The sequence below is a fragment of the Humulus lupulus genome, chromosome 4 (genome assembly GCF_963169125.1).
Source record: "Humulus lupulus chromosome 4, drHumLupu1.1, whole genome shotgun sequence".
NCBI lineage: Eukaryota > Viridiplantae > Streptophyta > Magnoliopsida > Rosales > Cannabaceae > Humulus > Humulus lupulus.
Genome location: NC_084796.1, coordinates 237585356 through 237605600, shown reverse-complemented (window position 1 = coordinate 237605600; position 20245 = coordinate 237585356). Strand labels below are relative to the sequence as shown.

General features: G+C 35.5%; 1 protein-coding gene and 1 long non-coding RNA gene across 2 annotated transcripts; both read right to left on the bottom strand.

Annotated features, from left to right (window-relative positions):
• Positions 1 to 1971: 1971 nt before the first annotated feature.
• LOC133831367 (uncharacterized) lies at positions 1972 to 3921 on the bottom strand. Its single transcript, XR_009892491.1, has 2 exons — positions 3283 to 3921; positions 1972 to 2598 (listed from the first exon to the last, which is right to left on the bottom strand). It is a non-coding gene; the product is annotated as an uncharacterized LOC133831367 (long non-coding RNA).
• Positions 3922 to 18466: 14545 nt separating this feature from the next.
• On the bottom strand, positions 18467 to 20006 carry LOC133833033 (uncharacterized). Its single transcript, XM_062263296.1, has 2 exons — positions 19489 to 20006; positions 18467 to 19424 (listed from the first exon to the last, which is right to left on the bottom strand). The coding sequence occupies exons 1-2, from the start codon at positions 20004 to 20006 to the stop codon at positions 18467 to 18469; spliced, it is 1476 nt and encodes a 491-aa protein (XP_062119280.1).
• Between the last annotated feature and the right edge of the window lie 239 nt (positions 20007 to 20245).

Below are 20245 nucleotides of genomic sequence, written 5' to 3'. Positions count from 1 at the left end.
ACTGCTTCGTCACATGGCTATGGGTGTTGAGCCCGTAGTGACTCACTCATCAGTCACTCATCTGTCTAAGCTAGTGACTACCCATCAGTCACTCATCTGGTTTACGTTAGGGACTTGCTCGTCAGTCACTCATCTAATTAGGGCTATCTTCCCCATCATGGTTAAACAGAACCTCAAAGTGATATTCACTCATCTGTTCAGGGCTATAAACTCTGTATGATTATCTTAATCATCATTTGATGTTATTTACACGCAGTAATGAGTTTTCTTGCTGGGCTTTGGCTCATGGGTGCTATGTGGTGCAGGTAAAGGGAAAGAAAAACTCACCCAACCTTGAGTGGAGAGCTTATGAGGTGATGTGTATATATGCGGCCGCTTGATCACCACGACCAAGGAGTTTCTCAGAGGAACTAGAGGTTAACCCTATTTTTGTTTCTTAGGTCGGCGGGTTGCAACTTTGTACTGTACTGACCATTTTGGGGTTGTAAATAACTTGTAAATGTTTTTATGGGCCCATGAATATTTTTATGTTTTAAATCAAATATATCCTTTCTTTTTTGATTGGTTTTTCACCTTAACCTGAGAATAACACCTAGATGCACGTTTATAACCAAAGAACTCAATTAGCGAGTTAAGTACGGTTCAAAGTTCACAGTAACGGTCTTGGAGTAACCAGGGCGTTATAATATATATATATATATATATAAAACAAAAGGAGAATATGTAGTTTTAAGTTAATAGAGAATTTGTATTAACATTTAGATATATATATATATATATATATATTCAACATTAGTATCAATGTTGTTAAATTTTCAATGTTGTTTTTGGGTAGCTACAATGGGGTTGTACTGTATTGTTGTGAGGTTGTTGTCGTGTTGCATTTAAGTTGCTTTTTTGATATTGTGCTGCAATGTGTTGTTTTTTTAAAATGCAATGGGTTGTACTGTGTTGTTGTGTGGTTGTTATTTTTGTGTTGTTTAGATTTTTTATATATAGTTGTTTTCATGTTGGCTTTTAGTTATTTAAGTTTATATATAGTTGTTCTGTTGTTGTGTTGATGTCTATTTTTTGTTTAGTTGTTTCTAGATATATTTTGATTTAAAAAAAAAAACATGTTAGCATGCAGTAGTATAATGTTTAGTTGTTGTCTTATTGTTGTTTTATTGATACCGTATTTTTGTAAATATAAAATTTTAAAAAATGTATTTTCTGAAAACTCAAAGTAGTATTTTTAAAAAAAAAATCAAGGACGGTTAAAAAGTTAAGAAATACCAAAAAAAATTATATTTTTGAAAAACTCCATTATTAAATGACAATTCAGGCCTTATGTTTTGCACAACAGATCAATTTGTAGACCCTAAACCCAATTTTGGTCAAATTATTTTTCAGTATGACCAAATTTCCCTCATGTGTTGTTAATTATTGAACTAATTAAATAATAAAAAATAGATTTTAAAATATAAAATAAATATAAAATTTTAAAAATAAAAAAATCATATTTTAATTAAATAAAACATTAAAGGGAAAATACCAGTTTGGTCCCTATATTTCGTCCGTATACTCAATGGGCCCCTATGTTTTGTTAAATGACATTTCAAACCTTGTGCTTTGCAAAACATGTTAATTTGAACCATAAACCCGATTTTGGTCAAATTTTTTTTCAATATGGCCAAAGTACCCCTAGGTTTTATTTCATATTGTATTTTAAATTATTTCTTAATAAAATTTAAATATTAAAAATTAAAAAATTAAATAAAAAATGTAAATTTAATTTAGAAATAAAAATATATTAATTAACTAAAACTTAAATATAATTTTTAAAAAAATTAAAGTAAAAATAAATAAAATCAAAATCAAAGATTAAGTCTATAAAATCCAGATTTATCCCAAATCAAAACATCATAAATCCAACTTAAATAAACAAACAATTGAGTTTGTGTTATTGAGTTAATCCTTGTTGAACCCATATTTGAAAACAAACAAAAAATCATTATGAATATCACAAATCAACATCCAAAACCTAATGATGGAAGCATTTCCTCTCTTCCATACCCAATTCATACACAAATATGCAAATCAACAAAATCTCAACAAAAATATAAACAAAGTAATGAACAAACCCAACAAAAACCATCAAACTCGCATTCAAAACCCAACAAGATCAAGAATACCCAACCATTGAGCCCTTGAGCACAGACCTAGAAACGCAAATCTCTCATAAAACCCACTTTTCCCCATCACTTCAACCTAGAAAAAACTCAAAATATTACAACTCATTGGCGACCTTGCATCTTTCCAGAACCCAAAACTCAGAAGGTGGTCGACCTCCCCCCTAATTGTTGTCCTTCACCCATCTTTCTCGTTAACCATGTGTACAAATCTCACAAAATCAAATCAACCACAAACCCAACCCTCCCCATCAACGAACCACGAACTCAGTTCTCGGAGCCATGAACCTAGCTCTCCCTAGCCATGAACCATGAACCCAACCCTTGAACCCATGAACGTATGCCTCAAATTCCTTAGCTACCTCCCAGCCACAAACGATGTCGTAGCCCTCCCAAGCCACGAGCGACGACACAAATCCACTTAACTCTGTTCGGCAACGGAAAAAGATGAAGATGTTGTCAGACACTAGAATCTAGTCACCACCGGAAAAGAGAAATAGAGGAGAGAGAGAGAGAGAGAGAAACTCGAGAAAGAGATGAGAGATAATAATTTTTTTAATAAGTTAATTTATTTAATGTATTTTTTTTCTATTTGTAAATTCTTTTTATATATTATAAAAAAGAAAATTCATTAAAAGAATAAAAAAAACGAGAGCATTTCAGTCATATGGAAAAATTGTTTGACCAAAATTAGACTCAGGGTATCATATTGTTTAATTTTACAAAACAGGGGACCTATTTTGTCATTTAACAAAACATAGAGGTCAATCGAGTATTTAGGCAAAATACAGGGGCCAAAATGGTATTTTCTAAACTTTAAAATAATTGTAATTCCCATTACAATAAGGAAAATAATTGTAATAAAACTTTAAAAAAATCATATGCTCGCCCAGATTAAAAGCCTAAAAATTAATCAAAGCTTGTTCTTGAGTTCATCATTCAAACCTAGATTTAAGCAACAATACGACTTCTATAAAAAAAAATTCAAACTTGCAGACCATTAAAACAATCTCACCCATAATTGGGGGAACAAAATATCAAAGGCATATACAATACACAATCCAAAGTCAAGTAGAAAAAAAAATTACAAATCTAAGATCGACAAAAGTACCTAAATCTAAAACACATTCAAGAAATAAGAAAAAATTCAGATAAATTGTGTACGAAGCCATTGTCTCAGCAACCGCCCACCCACGATGATTTCGATCCCCAATCTCCCTCCGAGACTTCACTGCAAGATTTGATGAAAGCTTCCTGTCGAAGACATGCTCAATCTCACTAAGTTGAAGAACTGGACACTCAGGTCGACGAGATGTTAAAGTCACTCCAAGGATCCACTACAAAACCCAGAAAAATTGAAGCGTGGGAATGGGTCAACTTACGAAAATCTTTTGCAAACCCATGAACAAGAACTTAAAAAGGTGATGGACAAGGGCGATCTTTGAACTAGGCTCATGGGTTTCGAGTTGGAGCTCGTCGCTCGCGCACAACCAAAGCTGGTGGAGGTGGAATCACCAGGCAACACGCAAACCAAGATTGTTACGAGGTATCACTGGTGGGGGCAATAGAGAGGGTAGCTGACAAAGGCGAAAGTGATGGTGTTCGGAGATTAGGTGAGAGGAAGTTACACGAAATGGGCGGACTAGGTTCAATGTGGAAGAACGAGACCTAAGAATATGGTGGAAGGCGGCGGCGGTGACTGTTAAGAACACTAGTGTTGGGAGAGACGGATTTGAGAGAGTCTTGGGTTAGAGATGAAATTAGGGTTTTGAATTAAACTTATGAGTAATTATTTTTAACTTCTTTTTTTTTTCTTTGATTACAAAAATAGATTTTAAAATTAATTTAATTTATTTTCTATTTCAAAATCTATATTTGATTATTTAATTAATTCAATAATTAAAAAATATGAGGGTATTTTGGTCATATTGAAAAATAATTTGACCAAAATCGATTTTAGGGTCCAAATTACTTTATTTTGCAAAACATAAAGTATGAATTATCATTTAATAAAACACAGGGGTTGATCGAGTATTTGATCAAAACACAGGGGCCAACGGGTATTTTCCCTTGTTTATATAATAAAATATACAAACAAGTTTAATTTATTCCTCAAATTTAACAATTTGGTTCATTTTTATATTTTCATAAGTCTCTCAAAGTTATTGGTTATATATTAATGGAAACTATTTTTTTTATTATATATGGTTGATCATTTAAACAACTAAATAAACCAATTTTTTTAGTTTAAGTTGTATCGTCATTTATATAAACTTTGCAGTTTATTCACATGTCGTTTGTTTTAATATTTTATTTTTTAATGGTTTTTCATAGAATTTTTTAAAGGAAAAATATTGGCAAAAGTACCCAATGTTTTGAAAAACTTTTGAGTTAATACCCAATCTTTTTTTTTTGTGTGGGAAAAGTACCCAATGTCTACTTCCGTGGGTATCCGTCGGCACCCAGCTCCAAAAGTCCGTTAAAAGGTGACCATTGGACCCACGTGTCAGCTCCATATTGGCTCATTTAAAAATATATATTTTTAAATTAAATTTAAAATATAAAAAAATAACTTAATAAGTAAAAACAATTAAAATTTATTTTTATAATCAATTTTTTAGAAAAATATTATTAAAAAGAAAAATTTAAATCGAAACAAATAAAATATTTTTTGTATTATTATTATTATTATTATTATTATTATTATTATTATTATAAGAATATGTAGTTTTATTTATGTATATCATATTAAGAACTTGTACCCTAATTAAAAAAGCCCTTTTAAGTGTAGTTTTTTTTTCCTTTCAAAAATTGGTCTTAGGAAGAATTTAGTGATAAAAACTAAATTTTCAATAGGTAAAATATTATTTTGATCCCTTTGATTTTAGTGAAACACTAAACGTAACTTTGGTTTTGAAATTTTGATAAAGAATTATTTATTTTATAAAATCTATCAAAATTAACCATTAATTAGATTTTACTAATTAAAAGTTATAAAAATGACTTTTTAATCCTTAGTCAAATTAGGTATTTATTTTGTTTTCCTTCTAGAACAACAGACTAAAGAAGAAGGAGGTTTTTTTTTTATTATTATTATTTTATTTTTTATAATATTTTTTTGTAAAACACTCTTTTGAACACACTAAACACTCTGTTTGGAGTCCATTTTGCATAAATATTAGCAAAAGAATACTTTTTTTCAAAGTAGAATTAAAAAAAAAAAGAGTATTTTCACTAATTGCTCTATAATAAGGATTTCAATTATATAACTAAATATAGTATTTAGGTGATATAATATTTGTTTTTCTTTTTAATATATAAGATAAGATATTATAAAAACCACAAGGGTTTCTGGAGTGTTCCTATACATAGAAAAAAAAAGACTTGGAAAAGGTGGAGACGGCAAGAAAAGTGGCGACCACATAGAAAAGATTCTCTTTTTCTAATATCTCTCTTATTAAAAATAACAAAAGACAAGTACATATCATTTTATATTATGTATATATGTAATACAAGTTAAGTAAATCCCTAAAAAATTGAAGTTGATTTTTTCAGCTCTAAACATTTTAGGTCTCCTCCTTGTAGACAAAAGTTAAGTACAACTTTGTCACCTATGAGGGAATTTGCAGTTAGTTTACATTTGAAGCATAAAAATGTCTTGGTCATTCTTAATTGTTTCTAATCCTGTCTTTCAACTTTGGGCAATGACTATTTCTAAGTCAACTCTAACTTATACAAAATAAAATAAATAATAAAAATAACTGCTTAAATCTAGTCTGCCTCCTCCAACAAACAGAGATAATAATGATAATAATAATCTAGTCTAAATCAAATAGGGTACCTCATACTTAATTAATCAAGTACTCTTCAAGAAAAAAAAAGTATTCATTTTAGTTGACTTGCAACTTCAATGATAGCACTACATTGGACGCTAAGTATTGATTTTAAATTTGTAACATTTATGTGTTTTGGTACTTTGATTTAGGGTCAGTTGCAAGTACATAAATGAAACCCAAAAAAGATAATAAATATGCTTGAGATTCAGGTAAAACGAATAAACTCAATCCTCACTTTTTCTTAGAGGAAAACAAAACTCCCTCTTGATTACAAGTTTTTATTTTTAAATAAATCATTAACTGATAAAATAATCAGAAATGGTTCATTGGTAAGAATCTACATAAAATTTTGATGAGAATAAAAGAAAAATTGAAGAAAGAAAAAAGTATAGCTATTATGAAAGTGGAGAAGTATAAAGAATCAATGTAAAAGGATAAATAGGAAAATCTAATGGATACCCAAAAGTGGAAATTGTCCTTTTAGATGAATTAATGGACAGGAGAATCAAAGTATCTAATGGGGTTGGAATGGAATCCTTGATTCATTCAAAAACCAAAAAGAATCAAAATAATAACAAAAGAAAAAGGAAAAGGTATCATTTTACGTAATAATATAATATAGTATAGAAGTAGGTTCTTCTTGCCCATTTTGGGACCAATGCCCACACAAAACAATAGCTTAAATAAGAAGCCTTTTGAGACATATTCGTTTTTAAAGAAATATTTGGTGCAGAAGAGAAGAGAAAAGAAAAGAAAAGAAAGCTTTATGAGCCAAAAATAAGGCAAAGGCATTGAAGCAAATGCGGGCTCACGTGTATATGTTTCCCTCCACACAACCATTACCCTTTACTTTATTAGGCGTTTTGATTGTAAAGCCGTAAAGTGCCATTAAAAAGTTTTGTCTTGTACCTCTCACTCTCTCACTTTTTTATTGACCTTTCTTTTCTCGAGGTTTTACTTTTTGTTAGTTCTTTTCCTTTTTTTACTTGAAAAAAAATTAAAAGAGAAAATGTTATTTTTTCCCCTACTTAAAAATTTTTGTCTTCCAAATTTGTTTGTTTGACAAAAATAGCTCCGAACTATAGTATTAGTAAATTTTTAATTTTAGTAATGATTTGCTAATGTGAGTAATTAATTGATTTTAAATTAATAAAATAATTTAAAATAAAAGATTAACAAAAAATTATTTTTAAATTTATGAAATTATATAAAATCCTATAATAAAAATTAATAAATATAATTTTTTTAATCCAAATATAATTTTGAAAAAACTAAAATCAATATTTCTAAACTAAATTAAAATCTTTAAACCAAATTAAATTAAAAACTCAACCAAATTCATATTTCAAACGTAGCTAATCAAACACATTTAGAAAAAAATAAAGCAAAAAAATTAAAGATATTCATTTAGTTTAGTTCAAAGTATAATTTAGTTTAGAATTGATTTTAGTTTTTTTAATTATATTTGGATTAAAACCTATTTATGTTTATTGATTTTTTATTTATTAGATTTTATATAATTTAATAAATTTTAAAATCAACTTTTATTAATTTTTTATTTCTATAATTATTTTTTATATATTTTTTCTAATTTAAAATCAATTAATTAATAAAATATTGTTTTTAAATATTTTTTAACTGTCAAATAACTGTTATTATTTTAGACAAAATAGGTAAAAGTCCACAAATGGTAAAATTTAGGGGTATTTTCAACAAAAAAAAAATATTAAGGAGACAAAAGTCTACAAGTACTATAATTAGAGAGAGAGAGGCATTTTGTCCAAAGTAAAAAAAAAAAAAAAATCTTCTTTTTCATTTATATCTCAAGCACCTCGATGGGGAAGGAAGGGGACCACTATTTAGGTTCTTATTTATTTAATTTTTTTTAGGGAAGAACACTACTGATTATTAACTCTCGATAAAGTAGATAAACTTTATTTAAGCAATCTAAGTGGAGTAAAAACTAGGGTCTAGGAATCTAGGTCACTTGTCTAGTTGCTATAATTGGTGATTTTAAATGGGAAATTTCACTTTTTATCTCTAATAATACCTAATATTACAAAAAAATCCCAACATTAATAATATTTTCAAATTAATGCTAAACTTTCCTCCCATACCCAAAATACCCCTCCCATTATATCAAAAATTCACAAAACCTTCTCTTCCACTCTCCTCCCTCTCTCTCTCTAATTCTCACGAAATCTCCATAAAACCTACAGTTTTGTATAATTTTCTTGTCAAAATCATTGTTAGTTATCTCCATTGTTTCTGTGAAGTCGTTAATATCAAAGGCAACATCTATTTTGAGAGTTTTTGGAGGAGAAAAACCATGGGTAATGAGATTTTACATTTTGTGTTGGGTATTATTTGTTTACATTTTTTTGGCTATTTTGAACAGATCTGAGCCTATATTGGTGTATTTTTCGGGATTTTTTGAGAGATTCCGCGATCTGTGTTTTTCTGGGTTTTCTGCAATTTTTTTGCTCGATAGAAGCTCGATAACGGTTCGATGGTATGTAGAAGAAGGTCTTTGTAAGAGCTCGATGTAGCTCGATGTTAGCTCGATAATAGCTCGATAGGTTCGGTTTAGTGCTCGATGGAAACTCGATAAGGGTTCGATAAGGGTTCGAATGGATCTATAATATTTGAGCTCGATAGTAGCTCGATATGAGCTCGATAGGGTTCGATTGAGGGTTTGGTTGTGTTTTATGGTCGGTTTTGAGAAATGATAGCTCGATGATAACTCGATAATAGCTCGATAGGGGTTCGATGGAGGGTTTGGTTAGGTTTATGTTCTGTTTTGAGAAATGGTAGCTCGATGATAACTCGATAATAGCTCGATAGGGGTTCGATGGAGGGTTTGGTTAGGTTTGTGTTCTGTTTTGAGAAATGGTAGCTCGATTCCAACTCGATAATAGCTCGATAAAGCTCGATAATGTTATTTTTTTATTGCATTTCTGGAAAAATGACAGTTTTCCTGACAATGTTAATGTTTTTTTTTCCAACACAGGCTCTATTGTCTACATTTTTGTATCCTGCAATGGTGTTTGGGAATTACAAGGGAATAAGTGGATTTTCAAGGACCCTCAATGCACGGTGATACCGATGGAGGATACTGTAACGTACTTGCAACTTCTTGACATATTGCACAAGGAACTTAAAGTTGATAAACAGATGTATGAGTTGAAATTGGAGGTTCCTTACACTTGCGGCGACCAACCGTTTACACCCGTTCATGTTGAAAGTGATCTTGGTATCCGTGCATTCATAGGAGTAACATCTAAAGAAAGGTTGGCCTTGTGTGTCACTCCTGTTAAAAAGATTGTCATTGCAGACCCATATTCCACTCCCGGACCTGAGGGAGCAGCCAGTACTTTAGGATTTCCTATTGGTGACCTGAGGGACAACCAGTATGAGTACAACCCCTATGTGAATGACAATCCGGTAGCCGAACACAATGAGGAATTAGGAGACAATTCGGTGGATGATGATCTATTAGCTGAACATTTGCAAGTAGAAGAAGCACAAGAACAACCAATACGTCATATTGCACGGACGAACCCACCAAGTCAAGGACGCCGAACACCTGGCACCAGCTCTAGTCGTCATGGTGGAACAGAATATAACTATACAGGGAACATTTCAATATGTTCAATAGAAGATCACAGAAAATGGAGTGCTCCCATGTTTACAAAAGAAGATATCATAGCTTGTAGTCGTTCTGAATCACCCTCATCCGGTATAGCGTTGGGGGAATTACATCTTGGGAAGACATTTGAGAACAAGATGGAATTGAAAACCAAAGCGGCTCTCTTTGCAATGAAGAATAATTTTGAGTTTATGGTTAAGAAGTCTGGTACTGATGTGTTGTATATCACCTGCAAGGATCCTGATTGTGGTTGGAGAATAAGAGGGAAAAAAGTAGCGCGATCAGAGATGTTTGAGATCACTGTTTATAATAGTGTACATACTTACTCACTAGAATTGCGACAAAAAGACCACCGTCAAGCAGCACCTTCTGTCATTGGGCACCTTATCAAGAACAAATATGCTACTGATGGCACTAGCTATCCACCAAACAGCATAAAGGAGGATATGAAGAATAATTTTGGGATCGATATGAGTTATATTAAGGCTTGGAGATGCAGAGAGAAGGCACTCGGTTATGTTAGGGGGACACCTGAAGAATCGTACTCCAAGTTACCTTCTTACATGTACATGCTGCAGCAAAAGAATCCAGGTACAATTACTGATTTTGTCACAGATGACGGTCGCTTTCTTTACTGTTTCTTCTCACTCGGAGTTTGTAGAAGGGGATTTACATCATGTCGTCCTGTTATATGTGTGGACGGCACTTTCTTGAAGTCAAGGTACGGTGGCCACATGTTGTGTGCTGTCGCATTGGATGCGAATAACCACATTTATCCAATTGCATTCGCGATTGTTGACAGTGAGAATCATGCTTCTTGGAAGTATTTCATGATGAAATTGAAGGAAGCCATTGGAGTTGTTGATAATCTGTCTTTTGTTTCAGACAGGCATGCTAGCATTATTCATGCTCTTGAGTTGGTCTTCCCTGATGCCTACCACGGCGCATGCTACCATCACATAAGTATGAATGTAATCGCTAAGTTCAAGACCGATCACTGTCACAAGGAGATGTATAATGCGGCATATGCATTTCGGAAGTCAAAATTTCACAGGTTCTTCAATAATATAAAGCAAATGGATCCTGCCATAGCTCAATATCTCGAGGGTATTGGCTTCGATAAGTGGACTCGTGTATACTTTCCTGGGAATCGATACAATGTAATGACAAGCAACTACGTTGAAAGTTTCAACAACAAAACCAGAGACGCAAGAACCTTCCCAGTCACTACTTTTGTGGAATTCATTCGTTTCACAATTCAGTCATGGTTTGCCGCGCGTCGTGAGGAGGTAGAGAAGTGCACATCGAAATTAGCAACAACATATGAGAAAGATGTCTCAGGCATTGCGGATGATGCAAGGTACTTGAAAGTCCATCCTCTTGGACAGTTTGAATTTCATGTGGTAGACCCAGAAGGTGATGGTGAGGTGAATTTGATGACCAAATCATGCTCTTGTGGTCAGTTTCAAATAATGGGTTACCCTTGTGTTCATGGTGTGGCTGCGGCCATGTTGCGCAATGTCAACATTTACTCACTGTGTTCACCATATTACACTACTGAGATGTGGAGGGAGTCTTACAAAGAAACAATTTACCCAACTGGCAATGAGGATGATTGGGAAGTTCCCGAGAACATAGAGAAAATGCAAGTTGGGGTTCCCGTTGAAAAACAACCAGTTGGTCGACCGAAGAAGAATAAGGTGGGAAGAAGGAAGACAAACCGCACTCCATCGAATGGAGAAATCATTCCCAATCATCGCAAGTGTAGCATGTGTGGTGGTCTTGGCCACAACAGGGCTACATGCAAAGCTAGGCTTTAAACTTTTTTTTCCCATTTGAACTTGTTGTATTAATAAACTCTTTTTATTTGATTTTTCTGAAAAGTTATGTTTATGGCAAAGCTAGGCTTTAAACTCTTTTTTCCCATTTGAACTTGTTGTATTAATAAACTCTTTTTATGAAGGTAACAAATTTTGATAATTCAATAACAGTTCGATATAGCTTGATATTAGCTCGATAACAGCCCATGAAAATTATAAAAAAATGTGAACAACAAACTGTACATGTAAAGACCCTGTATATATACAATCATCAAGGTAACAAATTTTGATACCACAAGTCTGTGGTCCACTTGTTCCTGAACACCTCCATATTTTCATCGCAGATAGCTTCCAATGGAAGACCGACCATTAGATGCTCAATATACTTGATAGCATACACACCACAATCCCCACTGTAAAAAAAATATATATATTAAGTGCACATTACTATAAATTTAGTTAGAAACAAAATTAGTATGAAGATGATGTTTGTTACCTTCTCTTTGACTGAGGGAGCTCGTGTTTCTGTTTGCGACGCAATGTGAACTGATGCGGCCTATTTCCTGCTGATGGAATCTTCAACATCAAGCTATCAGTAAACAGTTTACTCTGCATTAACAGAGAAGGTAGCATAAAGCACCATGGACTCATAATATCCTCAAGCTTTGCGTCACTAATCATCGAGTTGTCTGAATCGTAAACAGTCAGAGTCCAACTAGAAATGGAAGCCTCAATGGCAAACCAATGTTGTTGTCCATAGTTCTAGCACCAATATACATCCTCAACTCCTCCCCAAGATGCCAGAAACTGCTGCTCGATGCCGGTCAACATGGACATAATGTCAGCATCCCAATAATACTTTGTTTTGTCGGCTGTTTTCTTGAACTGATCATATCGGGCAGGTATCACTTGTGAGAAATAACTGTTCATCACAACTGCATTCTGTCGATATATATTGGGAAAATACTTGCGACGCATACGAAGCATGTGTTCTGCCGCATCAATATGCTGCAAAAGAAAGTACGATAAAAAAATTAGCAAAAACCATCATAAAATGCTGATGTCGAGCTCCATCGAGCTCACATCGAACTCATATCGAGCTCATATCGAGCTCACATCGAGCCAGTATGAAACAGTAAAAAAACAAACTACTTTAACATCCCTATCGAACTACCATCGAACTACTATCGAGCTCACATCGAGCCAGTCTGAAACAGTAAAAAACAACCTACTTTAACATCCCTATCGAACTACTATCGAACTACCATCGAACTACTATCGAGCTCACATCGAGTCAGTAAAAATAACCTACTTTAACATCCCTATCGAACTACCTATCGAGCTCACATCGAGCCATCATGAAATAGTAAAGACAACCTATTTTAACATCCCTATCGAACTCCCTATCGAGCTCCATCGAGCTCACATCGAGCCACTTTGTTAAGGGAATTTTCACTATCGAACTCACATCGAGCTTTTAACATCCCTATCGAACTACTATCGAACTAATATCGAGCTCACATCGAGCCACTCTAAAACAGTAAAAAAAACAATCTATTTTAACATCCCTATCGAACTACCTATCGAGCTCCATCGAGCTCACATCGAGCCACTCTAAAACAGTAAAGAACAACCCCTATTTTAACATCCATGTCGAACTACTATCGAACTCCTATCGAGCTCACATCGAGTCAGTAAAAATAAAACATGTAAAATTGAAAACAGTCCATAATTAGGTATAAATTGCTTACCCCATCATTGAGCCACGACTGGGGTGTCTTCAACGTCAGAAACCATGCTGGACCGTGATTCCCAGTCTTTACATCCCGCGGGGTCTTGTTGGGCATGTCTCCAAGAAGCCACTTGCACATTGTCCTATATTGTTTGGGATCTGGCTTCTTGAGAGGGTCCAGCACATGTGTAGCCTCTTGTGTAGCCTCGTCTGCTGGTGCAGCTGCAGCAGTGCGAGGTCTTTTCCTCGTGGGATCCGTATAGTCCTCAAACCAATCTGGCTTGCGTCTTTGGCGTCTAGCCCTCTGAAACTGAACCCCAGCAACATCCTCAGGGTTGACAATAACGACTCCCGGAGTCTCAGCATCTGGTGTCACAATGATGGTAGGGGGCGTCGTTGGATCATCAACATAGTCTAGCGGAATATCCAATGACTCTGACTCTGAATCTTCATTGGACCCCCTCGGTTTCTCCTTAACAAATGTCAGGATCTGACTGAGTACGTCCAAGATCACTGACTGGTTCTTCAAGAGGGTCTCCTGTCGACCCTCGACTCTGTCCAACCGCTCAATCAAGTCGGCCAGCTCAGGGGCTGAGGCTGAGGCTGGTGGTGGGGTTGGTGTTGGGGCTGACACTGAGGCTGGGGCTGATGTTGGGGCACAGGTTGATGCTGGGGCTGAGGCTGGGGCTGATGTTGGGGCACAGGTTGAGGCTGGGGCTGAGGCTGGGGGAATAGGAGGGGTGGGACCTGCAACCTCCTCCCCCGGGGCAGCATCAACAAATATCTTGGCTGCCTCGGCAGCCTGAGAAACTTTCTCTGCCATTTTCTCAAAAGTCGCATCCTCCTCCTCATCAGTCTCCGAGGGATCCTGGCCAAGCCCAGGATAAAGGGGAAGATCTCCCTCAGTCAAAGACAAGTAATAGTCTTTTTCTGCTGGCCGAGGCTTCAACATCGGAAGAACAATTAACTGCAAACAACATAAAACATTTGGTTAACTCAAATAATGATAAAAGATAAGCATATAGATAAAAAAAAAACAACATAACTTACATTCTTCTTCAATAATATCGGTGCGATGACGGACTTGGTGAAATCCTTGTTCCTCCGATGCGACCAGCTAAGCATCCTCGGGAACATGTTTCCCGAGCTCACAACAAGCTCCACCGCAAGCTGTTGGATAGCCTCATATGCCCAGTACTGTAAGGCGGGGGCATAACCATACATACTGTATTTGGACTCTTGCTGCACCTTGGCATCCTTCTTGGCATCATAGTTGGCATTTTGCTTCACCATGTCCTTCTTACAAGAATGCAATAGCCTCCTATAAGAGTACTTCCCCCATGGATAGCTGAAGAAGTACTCTACATTCTCAACAATTTTTAGAATATCTCGCCAAATGTGCAGTTTGCCCTCAATGGCATTCAGAACCCCCTCAACAAACAGACATAGACTAAGCTTGTACACATCTTCCACAACCGTACAAGTCTTGAAAGCATGGTCCACCTGTGACAGCTTTACTTTCTCAGCATCGTTGAAATACTCCTTTATCAACCGATCGCTGAGATTACGCCCTTCCAACTCTTCTGGTGACGGGAAGGCATTGAAATCCAACCCTGTCACTAGGGCAAACTCTCCCATGCCGAATCTACAAGACTTCGACCCCAAGAAAAAATGCACCTCATCTTCGTTGTTGCTGGCGATTTTCCTCAGCAACAGTTGATGCACCAAGACTCCGGAGAAATTAAACTCCGAAGCCAAAAAGAATTGCTTAAAAGGGGATTCCTTAGCCCTTTCAAGCAGCCCGAGCTCCAAAAACCTAGTCTTGATGTGATTTAAAGTACTACTACCCCGATATGTCACTCGAACAGGAAAGTGATCACTGAACGGAACAAGCAACTTAGGCATCTGTAACAACACATGAAATTTTTTTTGTAAGAAAACAGAATAAAAAAAATTTCAAAAAAACACTGAAATAAGTTGTCATCGAGCTCTATCGAGCTATCATCGAGCTGCAACATACCCTATCGAGCACTATCGAAAAACTATCGAGTTCCATCGAGAAATATCAACAACCTAAATTTATCGAGCCTATCGAGCCAGCATCGAGCCTATCGAGCTAAGAAAAATCTGTCTGTCTAGATAAATAACCATCGAGCTACAGTCTAGTCTCATATCGAACCATTATCGAACCTATCGAGCTAGGAAAAATCTGTCTGTCTAGATAAATAACCATCGAGCTACAGTCTAGTCTCATATCGAACCATTATCGAACCTATCGAGCCCTTGTAATATAATACAACATATCCTACCGAGCTCTTATCGAGCTCCTATCGAGCTCATGTCGGCTCCATGTCGAGCTCATATCGAGCCATAATCGATCCATCATCGAACTGTTCAAACTACCTTATCGAGCCTACTATCGAACCTATCGAGCCACTGGTTCAAACCCAGAAAAAATTTCCCACAAAATCGGACAACCCATTCCACAAATCACAGATTCAACAACGATATAAAGCAAATATGGACTTGGGTTCAAGATTTTACCTTAGTTTTTTAAACTTTGAAGGAAATATGCTCCGTGGGTCTCGGGTTTGACAGAAAAATGGGAGTTTGCAGTGGGCTCGAGATCGCCGGAGAAATGGGAGAAGGTGGGGGCTCGACGGAGAAGGTGGGAGCTCGACGAAGATGCGGGCTCGACGGCTCGACGGAGATGGCGGCTCGACGGAGGTGGGGGTTCGATGGTTTTTGGGGGATTTTTGTGAGACTGAAAGAGAGAGAAACCGAGACTGAGAGAGAGAAGGCTAAGATTGAATGGGAAGGGTATTTTCAGTAGGAGGGAAAAGCTTAGCATTAATTTGAAAATATTATTAATGTTGGGATTTTTTGGTAATATTAGGTATTATTAGAGATAAAAAGTGAAATTTCCCTTTTAAATCTAACATTCCTTTTGCTAAACTAAACGAGATAAATCTTAGACATTTGCATAGACCCATAATTAAATATTATACCTAAGTTATTAATTATTGCAAAAATATACTCCAAAACAATCATAGTACCGTAAAACCCTTAACATTTTCATCTTCTCTTTTTCCCTCTTATTTCTCATTCTCTCTCTAAATCGCTCTTCTTTCCATCTTTCAGTCACCCTTACTATCCAAATCACACCCAATCAAGTTCTTTATTAAAATCTCAAAATTGGCATTAAACGTGCGGAAATTTCAACCTAAAATTTTTTTGAGTAAATATTTCTCATCTTGTCTTAGCAATGTTAGAAGGTAGCAGAAAGTAGTTTAGAAAATAAGAAAGGGTGCACGGTAAGAAATATGAGGTTCTATCTCAAAATCAATTAGTGATGAATGGAGTAATTCATACTTTTATAAATTGTTGAATATACTTACACACTTTTCATGTGAGATATTTTCTCTAACATTCCCCTCAAGATGGTGGCTATTTTTTCTCACCAATAATCTTGGACGGCTCGATCGCAAGTGGCTTGTTGGCTCTTTTGGCTCACTATCTCCGAATCCGGTTTTGGATTTGAATTGGATATATACTCGTTGGAGTTTTCTTTAGTTCTTGATACCATGTTAGAATGTAGTGGAAAATAGTTTAGAAAGTAGGAAATGGTGCATGGTAAGAAGTATGTGGTTCCATCTTAAAATTAATTGGTGATGAGTGGAGTAACTCATACTCTTATAAATTGTTAAATATACACACACTTTCCATGTGAAATATTCTCTCTAACTAGTAATGTATATATGATGGAAGTACTAATATGTTTTTTTTATTACTTTTGTGCATGATTTTGAGTGTACTTTATTTATGTTTTTTGAAATTCTGTTTTTTATGATTACCAACTTAATTATTTAAATTAAATAATTAATTGTTGAACTGTTACAGAAATGTTTAAATAGATACTAAGACTGTTTGAACAGAAACCAGATATGTTTAAACAGTTTGTGACCAGAAGATAAAAGCGAACATAAAGTAAAGAACACACGAATTTTTACGTGGTATCAGCAATCTTTGCAGATTGCTACTAGTCCACGAGGCCACGCCCAGAGAATGAAATTTATTAGAAGAATATCTAAATGATTACAAAACCAAATTGACTTATACAAATAAAGACTCCCTCTTGAATTTGTCGCAACTGTTGTAATCTAAACTTCTAATCAAATTTCTGAAGTGATAAGATCTTGAACTCCCTTCAAATCATAACACTTGCACTTTTCCTCCCGAAAAGTGACTCACGAACAAGATTTCTCCCGAAGCTTGATGACCAATGTCCAAGTGTGTTCAACCTGCACAATTAACGCAAAGAAAACAATACAGAAGTACACTGTAATAAACCACTAAGAACTTGCTGGACTCAAGTTCTTCACATAATAAAAAATCTCTCTAAAACTTGAAAAATATTTGGAAAATAATATACCAAGAGAGATAATAAAAAACCAACGACCTAAGGATGATTATATACATTTTAGAATCCCTTTAGGTCGTGGAAAACAAATCAGAAATCAAACAGTCAATAAATGGAAAATCTTCCAAAACAGGAAAGTCAGAATCTGTTCAAACAGACTGGCAATCCGTTCAAACAGATTCATTGAACCTGGACAGTTTTTCAACCCAGTTTCCTTAAATAAATAAGGAAACAATATATCCTTTATGATTACAAGCTGTACACGATTTCTGGGCAACTAAATCAGATAAAAAATAAATACTAATAATTTCCAATTTCAAGAAAAAGATATTCTTTTATGGGAAAATATATATATTTATTTTATTAACACATAAATAAAAATCTGAATATAGAAAGACATATTTCAACAAAATAAGAAACGACCCATTTTCGAAATTCACCACAATATATTACAAAAGAGGAAACTACTAATTTCGAAAATACCCTTTTAATTAATTTTATCATTATTATCAAAAATGCCAATAAAGGATTTTACAATCTCCCCCTTTGGCAATTTGATAGACAAAATTAATTCAAAAACCTGCAACACAAATGTTAGTGATAAGTAAAGAGAAAGAACTCCCCCTGCAAACATGCATGAACTTATAACAAACATTTAAATAAACTAGACTTAACTCCCCCTCAAAATAAGAAGGTCCAGAGTTAAACAAAAGAAAAAAACAACCAGGTTTTTGGGAATACTCTCCCCCTTTGTGTCTTTCAAAGAAGCCAAAAAACCATAAGACAAAAGAACAAAAAAAGAGTATCAATGTTTAATTGACAAACAACTGAAATAAAACTAAACAACGGGATCTTTGGACAGAGATTGAACAGCCTCCAACACAGAACGTTGCAGTCCTTCAATTGACATCACTCGAGCAGTCAAAGAATCAACAAAGGCTCGAACAGCAGCTATTTCTGTGGCAACAAGTCCTGAATCTGTGGCAACAGAGGAGGAGGCATGAGGAATGTCATCCGAGGCAATCTTCAGAGATTGGGGCTTGACTTTCTTGGAGGACGGAGCAACAGTGGCTTCAGTAGGAGGGGCAAAGGCCTTGTAGGAAGCAGCAGTAGTGGGTGCCACCAAGTCTTCTTGATCACGTTGGAGATCTTTTTTCTGCATACTCAACACTTTATAAATGACTTGAGGAAAAGGAAGATTCAAGTTTTTCCTGTTACCTTTGCGAAACCCAATAATTTGATCATGAATAACCGAAGCCAGATTTATACCAAGACCGGTCCCCACCTTGTACAAAAATGATGCCATATCAAAAGAGATAGTGGCCGTGTGAGAAGTGGGCTTCCAATTTGTTGTGGCAAACTTATGGAGGACAGCATAAGTGTAGGTGAGATTGGAGACCGAGATGACTGTATTAGATGGCCATACCATTTTTTGACCTACCAATTCAGTGATAACCATGTCCTTGTCAAGAGAGGCACCATCAACATCATCCTCGACAGTAAGGGGAAGATGCAAAGCAAGAGCAATGTCTTGAGGAGAAAAAGAGAACCAATGGCCCCTAACAAACACTTTATTAAACAGAGGAGATGAAGGTTCAATAATTTCATTAGTAAGATTGGCATAGAATTCAATGACTATTCTATCCACAAAACCAGAAAATTTAACCAAAGAACATGTCCATTGTCGACCTTGAAGCATTGTTAGCACACCAAAAGGACGATGATCACTCAAGACATAATTTCTTTCAATGATAAATTTCCTTTGAGCATATAGAACCATATCACGTGCATTATCACTATAGCAAAAAATGCCAATAAAGGATTTTACAATTGGTATCAGAGGTTGCTTCAGATTCTGACTTTTCTTCCCCAGGATCAGATTCGGAGGAAGGCAGGGAAGGAGGATGAGCCTTCAATTTTTTCTTGGCAGCAGACAAGGGAGAAAGAGACGCGTCCAACCCCAGTTTCCTTTTGGGGGTCACAGAATTTTTCTTGGACTGACTCAGCTTCAAGGGCAATTTGAGCAACCCAGCAGCAGCCGCTTTGGAAGAGGATGAAACAGATTTCGATTTTGCCCTAGCCTCCAAAGACGAATCAAAAGGAAGAGAAGAATGGTCCTTGGCTCGAGAGGGCACCACCACTTCAGATGGTGGTGCAACAATGTCAGCAGAGATATCTGGAAACACCATAGGGTGTTCATGAGAGAGCGAAAACACCTTCTTGCGAGCCTTGGATTTGCAGGACTTCCCAACAGATGTGGGAGCCGCTGGAACAGAAAGAGGCGCCGTTGACACAGACGGAGGAGGCGAAGGAGATGGCACCTTTCGGGATTGAGAAACAGGGATCTTCTTGGAGGAAACACCACGAGTTCTCACCATTTTTTTTCTCTGAAAAACAGAAACACTTACAGGAAAATGAGAGAGAAAAAATAATTAGAAGGAGAAGAAATGACTAAGTGAGATCGTGGGTGAGAAGAAATAGGGTAATGGCAAACCTTTTAAATACAATACTTACCCTATTTAGACAGCCACGGCAATAAAAAGGTTTCCCTTTTGTTAAAATTTTTAATTGAAACAATAAAAGGAAACAACCTTTAATACACACGATCTTCATACAA

Excerpts from the sequence above, each read along its gene's own strand:
- LOC133833033 (XM_062263296.1), bottom strand. The coding sequence starts at position 20,006 with ATGGTGAGAACTCGTGGTGTTTCCTCCAAGAAGATCCCTGTTTCTCAA. Across the intron at positions 19,425-19,488 it reads TCTGATCCTGGGGAAGAAAA|TGATAATGCACGTGATATGG; the intron begins GTCAGAATCTGA and ends TTTTTGCTATAG.